General features: G+C 38.7%; 1 protein-coding gene across 2 annotated transcripts; it reads left to right on the top strand.

Moving 5' to 3' along the window:
* The first annotated feature begins 201 nt into the window (after positions 1-201).
* Positions 202-11,442, top strand: DIMT1 (DIM1 rRNA methyltransferase and ribosome maturation factor). Of its 2 annotated transcripts, XM_007130418.4 has the most exons (12): positions 210-461; positions 820-893; positions 2,028-2,114; positions 3,865-3,926; positions 4,011-4,104; positions 4,194-4,243; positions 6,060-6,183; positions 6,320-6,412; positions 7,277-7,341; positions 7,973-8,036; positions 9,277-9,383; positions 10,905-11,442. In XM_007130418.4, exons 1-12 carry the CDS (start codon positions 383-385, stop codon positions 10,945-10,947), a joined length of 942 nt encoding a protein of 313 aa, XP_007130480.1. In that variant the 5' UTR covers positions 210-382; the 3' UTR covers positions 10,948-11,442. The 2 variants fall into 2 exon arrangements, with proteins under 2 accessions (XP_023986750.1, XP_007130480.1); XM_024130982.3 differs by lacking the exons at positions 9,277-9,383; positions 10,905-11,442 and having other exon boundaries at positions 202-461; positions 7,973-8,689.
* Positions 11,443-13,216: the final 1,774 nt, after the last annotated feature.

Below are 13,216 nucleotides of genomic sequence, written 5' to 3'. Positions count from 1 at the left end.
CACAACCTTGAGGTACCACACCAAAACCTATTTAACCCATTCGGTGTGGGTAGGGGCGAGGCCCCGCCCCCGATTCCAAATTAGCCAATCCAAACTGCCAGAATCGGTAGCGCGGTGTCTTCTGGGATCTGTAGGCTTCCGAGGCCAGGCTTTCTCCCAGCTTATGACTTCAATTCCCGGCGGCCAGCGGACCCCAAGGTCGGCCCTCTTTCAGGGGGCGCACCACGGAGCAAACCAGTGGGCGGGTCCTCGCCCCTCCCCGACGTGCCCAGAACCTGTGCTGTTGGTGCGGGCCGGCGATTCCCACGTGGTTCGGTGACTCGCGATTGCAGGCTCCGGTCCTCTCTAACTTCCCCGGCCTGTGGGCCTGCTGCCTGCAGAGATGCCGAAGATCAAGTCAGGGGCGAGCGGCCGATGCCGCGAGCGGCAACAACAGCGCCGGGAGCTGAAGAGCGTAGGAGGTGGGGACAGCCGGGAGGGAGCTGGGGTCCGTCGGGTTGGGTCTTCCGGCAGGACCGAACCCGGGGCGAGGACGGAGTTCTGGGCCGGGACAGTGAGATCAGGCGTGGCCCGTGCTCTGGGAGCCGCGCAAGTCCCGGGTTTTCCGGAGCGCCGGCCGCAGGCCCGGCGCGCAGCCTCTGGCTTCCTTTCCAGCAGAAGGGGTGAACTGAAACAGTCTGTCATCCCGGCTCCAAGCGTGACGTTTGGTGGCTCTCGTTGGCGCACATACTTTAACCCAACTATCCTGCTTTCTTCTCTGGGATGGTCCAATATTTGATTTTAGTTGGGAAATTAAGGCTATTTTATGTTTTCTTCCAGGACTCATGTTCAACACGGGGATTGGGCAGCACGTTTTGAAAAATCCTCTCATTGTTAACAGCATTATCGATAAGGTGGGTGTGGAAGAGGAGAGGGAGAGAGTTATTGGGTTACTGTTTTATTCTTCGGAATATCTAAGCACAGAAAGGATGCCTGGCACAAAATAGATGCCGTATAAATACTTGTTGAATGAATTGAGCAACTGTGTAGGATTCACAAGCTGTCTTCAATATGATTTGCTTCCTTCTGAGAGTCTCGGCTTCTCCTGGCTCTACATTCTTTTATCTTTCTGTAGATTATTTACTTCTTAGCTTGACATTTCTACTTGTTCGATTCCAGATTATTATTCTTTTATTCCCAATCACTTTTTCTAGGCACCATCTATCACTGTTAGTTTTTATTTACTCCAGACCCTAAAATTATTTCTAAACAGACACCTTTGGAAGTTTGTTCCCCAGAGAAACCTATATGGTATAAGCCAATGCCACATATAAACTCTTTGGAGTATTCTTCCTGGGTTATTGATGTTCTCTTATTGTTTTGGATGATTGGGTGCTAGGACAAGAAACACAGGTGCAAATTACTTTCAGGATTGCAAAGGAAGCATCCTGGATCTGTAGAAAGAACATTACATAGGTAATCTCGACTTAGTGTGGTTTACAAAATGAGAGTTGGCCTAGCTTTTTAACCTTTTTGGCTCATGAATTCCTTTGAGCATCTGATGAAAGCTATGAACTGCAGCTGTGTGCATACAGACACCAAGTTTTGTGTACAATTTCTGGATACTCCTGCATCCCTGAAACCATACATGGATGTAGAATTGAGAAATACTGGTACAACGTGTTATGGTTCTCAGGCAAGGTCATCATTTTGACCTTTACAGTTTGAACTTGGTGATAACAGTGTTGGTAACAAGATGCTGTTGGAATCATTTCAAAGGTAGAAAGCAGAATGCAACTCTCAGAAAGAACTGCTATCCCTGCTTTTCTGACTCCTAACCATTGCCCCAAGTTAGGAGAGGTGTTAGATTTCCACTTGCACCTAATGTTAATGAGATAATTTTGTTAAGCACATAGATCATGAAGGAATCTTCTAAAAAGTGAGTCAGGATAAGATCTAACTGAGCACTTTTGAGTAAAGATATTCAGATGTAAATTAACTTATTACAGATGTGCCTGTAAAGCTGAAGTGGTTGTGCTTGCTTGTAGGCTGCCTTAAGACCAACTGATGTGGTGCTGGAAGTTGGACCTGGAACTGGCAATATGACTGTAAAGTTGCTAGAAAAGGCAAAAAAGGTAAAAAGAGGATTTAGTGCTTGGTATCAGAAATTACTATGTGAGCAAGCTCAGGTGGTTTACAGATCTATTTAATTAATTGCTCCTTTGCTAGAAACTTTATCTTAGAAAATATGAGCGAACTGGGTGAAGGGGGTCAAAAGGTACCAACTTCCAGTTATAAAATAAGTAAGTCGTGGGATGTAATGGACATCATGGTGACTATAGTTAATGGTACTGTGTAGTATATTTGAAAGTTGCTAAAGAGAGTAAAAATTCTCATCACAAGAAAATAAAATTGTAATTATGTGGTCATGAATGTTACATATATCTAATCATTATGTTGTACACATGAAACTAATGTAACGTTATATGTCAATTATATCTGTTTTTAAATATGGATTAAAAGAAAAAGAAAACATGGGGTATATCAATCAGGAAAACAAACCACATTGGATGTTTCAATACAGGGAATTTAATATGGGGAATTGGTTACATGGTTACTAGAGGACTAAGAGAAAAAATGGGAACACTGAGGTAACCCAATAGTAGTAATTACAAAGAGCAGCTACCACCTCTAGGCTCAGGGGAACAAAGCACAGCAATTGGAGTTATTGGACCTTAGGACTTTGGAGGAGATCTAGCACAGGCCTCTGAGATTAGGGTGTCACCTGGCCACTGCTGGTACCTTCTTTGTCTCTTGGCTTACCTAGTTCCAGTTAAATTGGACCACTGTTGTGTCTTCTGGTGGAAGTAGGCAACACATTTTAAAGAACTTATCTGAAGAGAGCTCAATGAAGAGACCATTGACAAAATGTGGGAATGTTAAGGGAACCAGTAAACATTAGTGAAAAACCTAAGGACTAGCAACAGCAGGAAATAGTTACTATCCAAAGACCTCAAGGGGCAAGAGGAGGGAAGTGTGTTACCGGAGTCCAGTAAGAGCAGAAGCCATCGAACAGGGGCCACTTATAGCAGAACACAGCCGCTGCCAAAACTTGTGCAAGGCACGGGCAGACATTAGGAGATACTCAACGTTGCCCCTTGAACCAGTAATGCCTTTCATCAGGCCATTGCCTTTCAGCAGCCAATCCCAACCAGAAGTCAAAGGGCAACGGAGCTGAACTGTATCACCCTACAGGCACAGAGAAAGCTGGAGAATGGACCTGGTAGCTAAACAGACTAAACGGCACATACATCTACTCTGTAGATGTGGTCTTCCTGGAAGTCAGTAAAACCTCATCTTATATTGAAATAAAATTAAAATTTTAGCCTATCTGGTATCCCTTTTCATTTACTTGAGAAGTTATCTGTGCTGTATGTTCTGGACCTTAGTAGATGAGAGAAGTGATATACTCATTCCAGGAGCAGTTGCTTTGTGTGCTTCTAAGAACATTTACTACAAAGACATATTGTGTATTTTTTTCGTCATCAGTTGAGTTACAAAGTGTGGAGCCATATGAGCACAATAATTCTGTCAATTATTTGGGTAGAACGCTCACATAGTCCGGTTGTCTACTTTTCTGGGTGGTGTTTTTGTTGTTGTTCCCTTAACCCCATTCCCACATTTTGTAAATACTCTCTTCATTAAATTCTCTTAAATAAGTTCTTTAAAATATGCTGGTAGAGTACAATTGAAGGAATATTGATGGTAGAATTGGGAAAAGGAGTTTAGTTCATTTAAATCATGTAAGAGTTTCCATTGAGATAACAGGAAAAGATTTATACTCCATAATTAACCTAAAAAAAACTTTTTTTTTTTTAAATTTAGGTAATCGCCTGTGAACTTGACCTAAGGCTAGTAGCTGAACTTCACAAAAGAGTTCAGGGCACGTGAGTATACATAATAGAATTATAGTGCATTTCAGTCTCATGAAACAATATTCTTTTTAATTGTTTTTCTTTTCTTATTATCAGGCCTCTGGCCAGCAAACTTCAAGTAATGGTGGGTGATGTGTTGAAAACAGATTTGCCATTTTTTGATGCTTGTGTGGCAAATTTGCCTTATCAGGTATGTTTTCAAAATGTAGGAAACATTATATATACTAAATTGTTTTCTGGTGTGTATTTCCCAGAACTAACTAGTTAATTCTCTTACAGATCTCTTCTCCTTTTGTCTTCAAGCTGTTGCTGCACCGACCTTTTTTCAGGTTTGTGACAAGAAGAACAAAGTTACTGCCAAATCTTAGGAAAATTGACAGTTTAGGCCATGAACACAGCCAGCCAAAGATTAAGGTTAATTCAGTTGAAAAACTACTGGAGAATTTGTGTTGTAGAAAATACCAATTTGTGTGTCGCTGTCTCTCTCTCTTCCTCTCTCTCTCTCCTCTCTCTCTCTCCTCTCTCTCTCTCTCTCTGTCTCCCTCCCTCCCTCTCTCTCTCTCTCTCTCTGTCTCCCTCCCTCCCTCCCTCCCTCTCTCTCTCTGTCTCCCTCCCTCCCTCTCTCTCTCTCTCTTTCTCTCTCTCTTCCTCTTCCTCTCTTCCTCTCTTCCTCTCTTCCTCTCTCTCTTTGCTTTTCAATTGCCAGAGTGATTTGGGGGAGGTGTGCTCTAAGTCCTGCTCCTGACACCAGGTGGCCTTTCCCTATTTTCTCAGGCTCTTGCCATTAGCCCAGGTCAAACTTTTTATTACCTTATGTCTAGATTCTTACAGTGGCCTCCTAACTGGTTTCTAGTACAGTCTGTAACAGTAATTTTCAAATCGCAGGTCAAAAACTCCTTAGTAGTTATAAAATAAATATAGTGAGCCATGACTGTCATTTTTTTAAATTTATTTATTTATTTTTGGCTGCGTTGGGTCTTCATTGCTGCATGTGGACTTTCTCTAATCTTGGCGAGCGGGGGCCACTCTTTGTTGTGGTGTGCGCACATCTCATTGCGGTGGTTTCTCTTGTTGAGGAGCACGGGCTCTAGGCACATGGTCTTCAGCAGCTGTGGTTCACGGGCCCAGTTGCTCCGCGGCCCCATTTGCTCCGCGGCATGTGGGATCTTCCTGGACCAGGGCTCGAACCCGTGTCCCCTGCATTGGCAGGTGGACTCTTAACCACTGCGCCACCAGGGAAGCTCCATGACTGTCATTTAGAAAAAAATGACATGGAATAGAATATATCAGAGGGCATTCGGCACATGTCATCGAGGTGATTATAGTTTCATGAAACTTTTTGAGTTCCCTAAACATATATAGAGATATTTGTGGCAGGTGTTGCAACGTCAAATGTACTTCTTAGTGTGACTTATTGTCAAAAAAGTTGGAAAGTCAAATCCCAGCTTTGAAGATGCTCTTCTTCTGTTCAGGAGCCTCCCCCTTGCTTGCTGAATAAAAAGTCCACTTTCCTTAACCTGTTAAATCAGGAGGACACTGATGTCACAACCTGCCTCAGCTCTTCCACAGGGATGTTTACCACCCAATGAATACAGTTCGGCTACTGAACCAATTTTGTTTGTTTGGGTTTTGTTTTTTAAAATATTTATTTGGCTGTGTCGGGTCCTAGTTGAGGCACATGGGATCTTTCGTTGTGGCACCTGGGCGCCAGAGCGTGCAGGCTTAGTTGCCCTGTGGCATAGTGGGATCTTAGTTCCCCAGCCAGGGATTGAACCTGCGTCCCCTGCATTGGAAGGTAGATTCTTAACCACTGGACCACCAGGGAAGTCCCCGGGTTTTGTTTTCCTAGAGGGGCTTTTGGACTAGTGCTGATCTGAAATACTTTCTCATCTGATCATTGAGGGCTTACATTTGCAAGGGGTTGGAGCTACGGCCATTACACAATGAAAAACAAAGGCAGCTGGATCATTTTGTGGTAATAAAGCTCAGGCTGAAAGTGTTCTCCTCCCTTCTGGCCAGCTGGACTAATTATTAACCCCAGATATTGCTTTGCTCTATTTCCCACTTAAGAAAAGTCATTGCAGTTAAAATACATTTATAGTTGAAAATGACCTTGTTCCTTATTCCCTTCTGCTGTCTTTTCAGATGTGCTGTACTTATGTTTCAAAGAGAATTTGCTCTCCGACTGGTTGCAAAACCTGGAGATAAGTTATACTGCAGACTGTCAATTAATACACAACTATTAGCACGTGTGGACCATCTAATGAAAGTACGTGACTGTTGTTGAAATAATGTGGCTTAACTCATCCTTGAGCATCTAGCTGTGCCTTCTGGGAGGAAAGCATATTTGATTACTATTTAAAGTTGTTTTTGAGAGGACTCCTTAAACATTTTCTGATTAATAGGTTGGAAAGAATAACTTCAGACCACCACCCAAGGTGGAATCCAGTGTCGTAAGGATAGAACCTAAGAATCCACCGCCACCTATCAATTTTCAGGTGAGGTTAAAATAACTAGGTCATTCAGTAAAGGGGAAAAAAAAGTCCAACCTGGAAGATGTGTGTCTGTAGCAGCAGAAAGGTAATGAGTCAACCTAAATGTCTAAACAGGAGAATGTTAATTATGATACATCCCTGTGATGGAGTAGATGGAATTATTTGACACAAGATAGTTGTTGAGGACCTCAAGAGCATGGAAAATGTTTGCAAAAGGTAAAAAGATTAGAATGCCATTGCAATTTGCTGAAGATTATAGCTATGGAAAACATGTATCTATTTGAATAAGGCATGGGAAACAAGATAAAATGAAAATAGTTGTGTTAAATAGTATGAGTAACACTTTTTAATCAAAATTCTAATTTCTGCCATTTAAAAAGAAAGCCAGGTGATTTGATGTAAAACCTTACTGCAATCACATGGGATAAAAATGTGATTGCTTATGTGGTCAGTAACTGGTGGCAGTGGAGTCGTTGTCAGTTATTCCTGCAAGGTTTACTTAGGTGTATTGCACAGGCTATATTCTAAATCATGTCTGTTTTGAGTTTTTTAAAAATGATACTTAGATTTAAATAAATGCCATGTTCTTTGTTCAGATGTGGAACAAATATGTATTTTTTTCTATTTTTAAAATTGAGGGTAAAATATTCAGTGAGGTGCACAGAAGTGTGAAAATCAAGTATGCATCTTACTTTTGCATATGTGTGCCAGCCAGATCAAGATATAGAACATTTTCATCACTCCAGATATAGAACATTTTCATCACTCCATCACTCCTTTCATTTTTATATATTAGCACAAAATAATACCTAGTAGGTATAGGCAGGGTTTAATATTCTGTAAGAAAATATCCATCTACTGTTTCAGGAATGGGATGGCCTAGTAAGGATCACCTTTGTTAGGAAAAACAAGACACTGTCTGCTGCATTTAAGTAAGTATTTTACTAATTTGATATATGAGGGATCAGTGCTTCAGATGCTGTGCTAAGTGCTAGACTTTGGTCCTTTTTCCTGAACAGATACCCTAAAGCATAAACATGATCCACGTCCAGACACATTTTTCTCTCTTTAATTTTGTACTTTGGGAGGCAGGAGAATTTAATGAAGAAAAGTTTCTGTACTTGGGAATTAGATCAGGGTTTTTTTTTTGCAAAATGGGAAAAAACCAAAAACTGACCACACATCTGCCTAGTTTTTCCTTGGAAAGATGAGGTGATGATGGACCCCTTCCACATTTTTGAAAGATTCATGGCATTTTAACTTGGAAAATTATAACAGCAATTTGGGGCCCAAGGTCAAAAGAAAGGTGAAAGCCACAATGAAAAAAAAATGTAGATGATGTTTTGTGGAGTCTAGAACTTCTTTAAGAATGTGAGAGAGGTTTATCAGGACTTACTTTTTAAATATTAGTAGTTGCGATTATTTCAGAAGTTTAAATATTCAACACTTTTTTAGTTCCTTAATCTCGCCATATGGAACGTAGATTTAATCTTATAATAAACTTGAAATTATTTATAATCTGATTTGGAAATAATAGTGATATCATGTCTATATGTAATACAGGTCAAGTGCAGTGCAACAGCTACTGGAAAAAAACTACAGAATTCACTGTTCGGTCCATAATATTGTAAGCAGAAAATGTTTCTGTTGTTTCAATAATTTGTTGTGTTTTAAAATGTCCCTCTACTTCCTATTCTGTTTCATATATCATTATAAGATTCTTAATTTTGAACATTCCATAGGATCCTTAAAAGACAGTATGTCATGTCTAACTAGCACTAGAACTTGAATTCTAACAGGTCAGTGCTGCTATGTATTTTGCAGAACATATCTGAACACCCTTGACTACTCCACTCCATCCTCTTTTACTGACAGTTTTTTTTTTTTTTGCCATAAAAAGATTCAGTTGAATCACAATTTTCTCAAAGTTTTAAGCTTGTGTAACTTACTCAGCTTAAAATAATTGTGTACCATTTGCTAGCCTTTGAATTGTGGCCGTCCCTTCTTGCTTGTTGCTTATGTAGCAATTACAAATTTAAAGTTACTATTTTCTCAGTGACTTTTTTTTAATACCCAGAAATTGAAATAATTAGAACAAAGTATGAGATAAATAGCAGATTTCTGGTTGTGAACCTCATGTCTCTTTATATTATCTGTGCAACATTTTCTTTAACTAGTTGTGTGTGTGAGCACACATAGACATATCCATATATAATGACTGTGATGTTTGATAACTTTTTAGTTCTTTCAAGCTAATTAAATGGAGCAGACAGATAAAAGCAAATTTCCTTTGTATTTTTTTACTTGGATCTTACATGGTTTAATGTACCACATTGCTACCTCCATTTTATGAATAAAGTCATTGAACATCTACCTACATAGGAAATATTATGCTGGATTAAGAAAAGTTTTTAGATGAAAGACGTAAAGTATGAAATATTCTCAAGGGTTGGAGAGGCCATCTATGAGAAAAACTTAACTAGCTGGTAAAATGAAATTTGTACCAAGAATATGTTACTTTTAAAGAAGTAACAATTGCTGTAAAATTTATTTTATAGCTTTAATTATTTTATGTGTTATGAAGTACTTTGTGACGCCTGAAACAACTATTTCAGAATTTCTAAGAAGAAAAAGGGCAATATACATGATTTAATTCATTCAAGGTCTTCTGTGTATTTGGTATATGCTAAAAAATCAACCACTTAACTAATGAGAGATCCAAGTCTTAATTTGCACAAACAGGCTTTCCAAAACTATCATGAACAGATAAGGTGACTGTTTATGACTTACTGAACTAAAATAAAAAAGAGTCAAAGTGACTTCATTAAAGATATGTTGTTCATTTATTCTGAATCTTATATTGATAGATAATACCAGAAGATTTCAGCATAGCAGATAAAATACAGCAAATCCTAACCAGCACAGGTTTTAGTGACAAACGGGCCCGTTCCATGGACATAGATGATTTCATTAGGTAACTACATTTTCCTTTTCCTACATTTTTACATATCTTTACTGTGACACCTTCAGATTTAGAAATTTAAAGGCTTTTAAGTGGTATAAGGTGCTACCTGGGAGTTATTGCATAGCACTTCCATGGTATGGAATAGTATTTGGTGTAGAAGACGGAGGCTAGTTAGCTGCAGCAGAACGAACACTTTCTGTAAGAACAGTGGAGAACAGTCCGAGCCTGGAGATAACCTCTGTGGCAGTGTGTGTGGTGGTGTGCGTGCTCCTCCCCTCTAGCCCCCTCCCCCAACTCCCATTCACAGTTAGTCTTAACAGTTTGTCTCTTCAAAGTAGCCTGTAAGGTAAAAGAATCATAATATATATAGTTGGGTCTTTTTTCTTTATTGAGAATAGCTTTTAAGTATGAAATAATATTAGTTACAATCATATCTGGTTATCATTTCTAACTGGTTCAGTAACTATTTTGTGGACTGAGGCAAGTTCCACACACCTGAAGCAAAAGAAGGGTGTCATAATTAACTGGGCAATATAGACCGAAATTTGTTTTCCTTGGATTAAGCAAGTAAGTCTTAGGAAAGCAGAGTAAGGCGTCAAATTACCCAGGTAATTATTAACCTGTATTCATTGTTTTTAATCACTAACACTCTGATTTCCTAACTAATAAACCATAATTTTTTTCCTGTTTATCCAATTCATTTTTAAAGCTTCCATGGTCTAGAGGCTGATAAAAAAGAGGGTAGATTGTTATAAAAGTCATTGGTTTGACTTTTCTAGCTAGAAACACAGTTGTATGTAATTGAGACAAATGGCGCTTATATTTTATTGGCAGGCTAGCAGTACTACTGAGTCTTTATTAGATGTTAATCCTAGGAGTTGAACATTATTCATAAGTACCCATCTTCCTTTTTCAGATATCTTAACCCATCTCGATGGTTCTTATGGGCCATTCTGAAAATAATCTCAGGCAGGTCCAAGTAGAAATATTTCATCTTATTTTCCTTCATTCTTATTAATCTTCTTCAAGGTTACTAAACATGCAGTTTGCTAACTAGGATCTAATAAGTACACAGGTATCCAGAGAGAAGCAGTATTTAATTTGAACCTCAGTAACAGTGAACTCAGAGAGGAAGAATGGACACATGAGATTAGCCATTCATCTCTCTCCTGCCTCTAATTCCAAACAGCTTCACATTCACTTACCAGGTTGAAATGGAACAAGGGCCAGTGTCCTCTTAGGCCAGGGATAGCGTAGGTCTAAGATCATTTTAGTTAAATTCATCATGCCTTAAGACATACAGGCTATGACAAGAAGAGGCATCAAAATGAAGTGGTTTTAACCAATATACATCTCATAAATTTAGATGAAGAATAAAGTTTCTTTAATGACCAGTGTTAGCAGTGGGTGGGCTTCACAGGTTTGCTATGTATTTGTGTTTTAAGATTCATGGTATAGGGACTATGTATGCACTGTTACTTGCTACAAACTAGTATTTCATTACCATCCCATTTTGGTTTCTTTTTTCAGATTGCTACATGGATTCAATGCAGAAGGTATCCATTTTTCTTAGGTATCTGCAGAAGAGAAGTTTCCAAACTCAACAAAGTGGAATTATATATTCTTAATAATTTGAGAAGATGAATTATGCTTGGACACTATGTGCTTGACTATTTTTGGTTTACTACTGTTGTCACCATTTATTACTCTGAATTTTTAAGGAAGTAAGTCAATTCTAACTGTACAGGTTTTTTTTTTTTTTGGTTTTGGTTTGATTTTAATATATAACATAGGGCAGGGTCCAATTTATACATGATACTCTTCAAGTTTAAGAGCCGCAGACACGCACAACTTTACACTTAAAAGTTATTTCTAACAGTGTATTATATAAAGATGTTACACTAATATTTTCTATGTTATATATTACTGTCAGAACCTTTTTTTAGGATTTTAGCTCTTTAGGCCTTTGTTCTTCAAGTCTTAAGAAAGTTAAAATATGCTTAATTTAGTCACATATTCCCCATACCATTTCTTCTTGTTATTCATATGTACAATAAAGCAATTGTTTCCTTGTTTCCTAAAATGTTATTTTGCTTCTCTCATTCTTTCTCTGTTTATCCTATATAATTTCTATCACTGCCTACCCCTTTAGCAATCCTGCAGCATAATAGGCTAAGGTTCTAGGTAAGCCTGAGTCTGCTACTGCCACCACATGGTGCCAGGCATATTACTTCTGGGCATTCCTTACTTGTAAATGAGGATGCTTAACTAGAATGAAATGAACTATAAGATTGTATGTTTTTTCTTGGGGAGATAGTCATAGATTTAAAATTTCAAAGGGTTTTAGAAATCAACACTGGCTTTAAAGTTAAAATCCAAATTATTTTAACAGAGGCACACTGAACCTAGAAGGAAAGATAGGTTGTTTGCATAAACAGATTTTTTAGAAATCTGGCTTCAAAGTGATATATTAAAACATTCCTATATAACTAAAATAATGTATATTTTTAGTTAATTATTAATAGGGATATCAGCTTTCAAGTCTGAGAAAGTAAAGAATGTTTAATCCAGATCCAAAAAATTTAAGTTATTCTTTATAATAACTGCACAAAGCCACTTTTGTTACATAAATACTACATACTTAAGAGTAGGTTTTTTTAATCTCACAAAACTACTTAATTAGCAAAGTTCACTTGTACCGTCTCTATCCTTAAAGGAAAATTTAAGATTTTCTCCCGTTGCGGAGCACAGGCTCCGTACACACAGGCTCAGCGGCCATGGCTCACGGGCCTAGCCGCTCCACGGCATGTGGGATCTTCCTGGACTGGGGCACGAACCCGTGTCCCCTGCATTGGCAGGCGGACCCTCAACCACTGTGCCACCAGGGAAGCCCTAAATTTAAGATTTAATTCAGCTTTCCCTCTTATTTCCCTGTCCTCCTATGGACTGCTGAGTTTCAGTCCCTTTTATAACCTTCAGATTTCCCTATCTGTAAAACTGAAGGAATGGATGATACTACCAAGATCTTTTCTGGTACTGATTTTTAATATACCTTGAATACTAATCAGAATGAAGCCATTATAGTATAAGGCAGTACATTTCAAATTGAGGAGACCTTCCAGAGATAGTACCCTTCTAATTTAAATAATAAATTAAGACTAATCTGTTGTGCTTTAAAATGAGTAAATTCACATATCTCTATGTCCTTTGAAGATCAGTTAGGCTCAGAAACTACCTTTTTAAACAGCCTCTGTAAGGTCAATGGTAACAGTTCTCCATTCTTCCTCTTCTTGAAATAAACACAAATAGAACATATCTTACAGCTGCGAGAAAACCTGAGTCCCTTCCAAAACAAAGGTGATTGTATTGAAGTAAACTGTCTCGAAAACTCATTCCATAGATTTAATAATAAGCACACTGTGAAAATCTACACTTGTTCTATATTTCAAGTTTACAGAGGAGCTTTTCACCATGGTGTTAGGATTTCCCACAGCGACCTTCTGAGTTCTGTGGACAGTGAAGTAGGGAATCTGGCTCATGTGACTCTATTCATAGCTTCCCATTAGCCCATATGAATGAGCTGGTAGTTCCCTAGAGTAAATCAAAACAAGACACCCTTGGGAGACTTTTTTGTGTTGTTAATGTACTCCTAGACACTATCCTGGGAACTGAGGGAAAACTCCTAGAGAGATATATAAATCTAACAAAATATTTACATGAAAAGCGGCCAGTTTTCTTCCTTGGAATAGCAATCTGTAAAAATAAGTGCCACCATTTAAAAAGCAGCATGCCCTAGATGAACTGATTGGTGAGAATTTAGTGATTCTCATCAAATAATGGTG

The sequence above is a fragment of the Physeter macrocephalus genome, chromosome 8 (assembly GCF_002837175.3).
Source record: "Physeter macrocephalus isolate SW-GA chromosome 8, ASM283717v5, whole genome shotgun sequence".
NCBI classification, from domain to species: Eukaryota; Metazoa; Chordata; class Mammalia; order Artiodactyla; family Physeteridae; genus Physeter; species Physeter macrocephalus.
Note: the sequence above shows the minus strand (reverse complement) of the source record. Positions and strands in the feature narration are given on the sequence as shown.

Coding starts and splice junctions, on each gene's coding strand:
- DIMT1 (XM_024130982.3), top strand. CDS start 383: ATGCCGAAGATCAAGTCAGGGGCGAGCGGCCGATGCCGCGAGCGGCAA. Junction 3,927..4,010: donor CACAAAAGAGTTCAGGGCAC/GTGAGTATACAT, acceptor TCTTATTATCAG/GCCTCTGGCCAGCAAACTTC. Junction 6,413..7,276: donor CGCCACCTATCAATTTTCAG/GTGAGGTTAAAA, acceptor CTACTGTTTCAG/GAATGGGATGGCCTAGTAAG.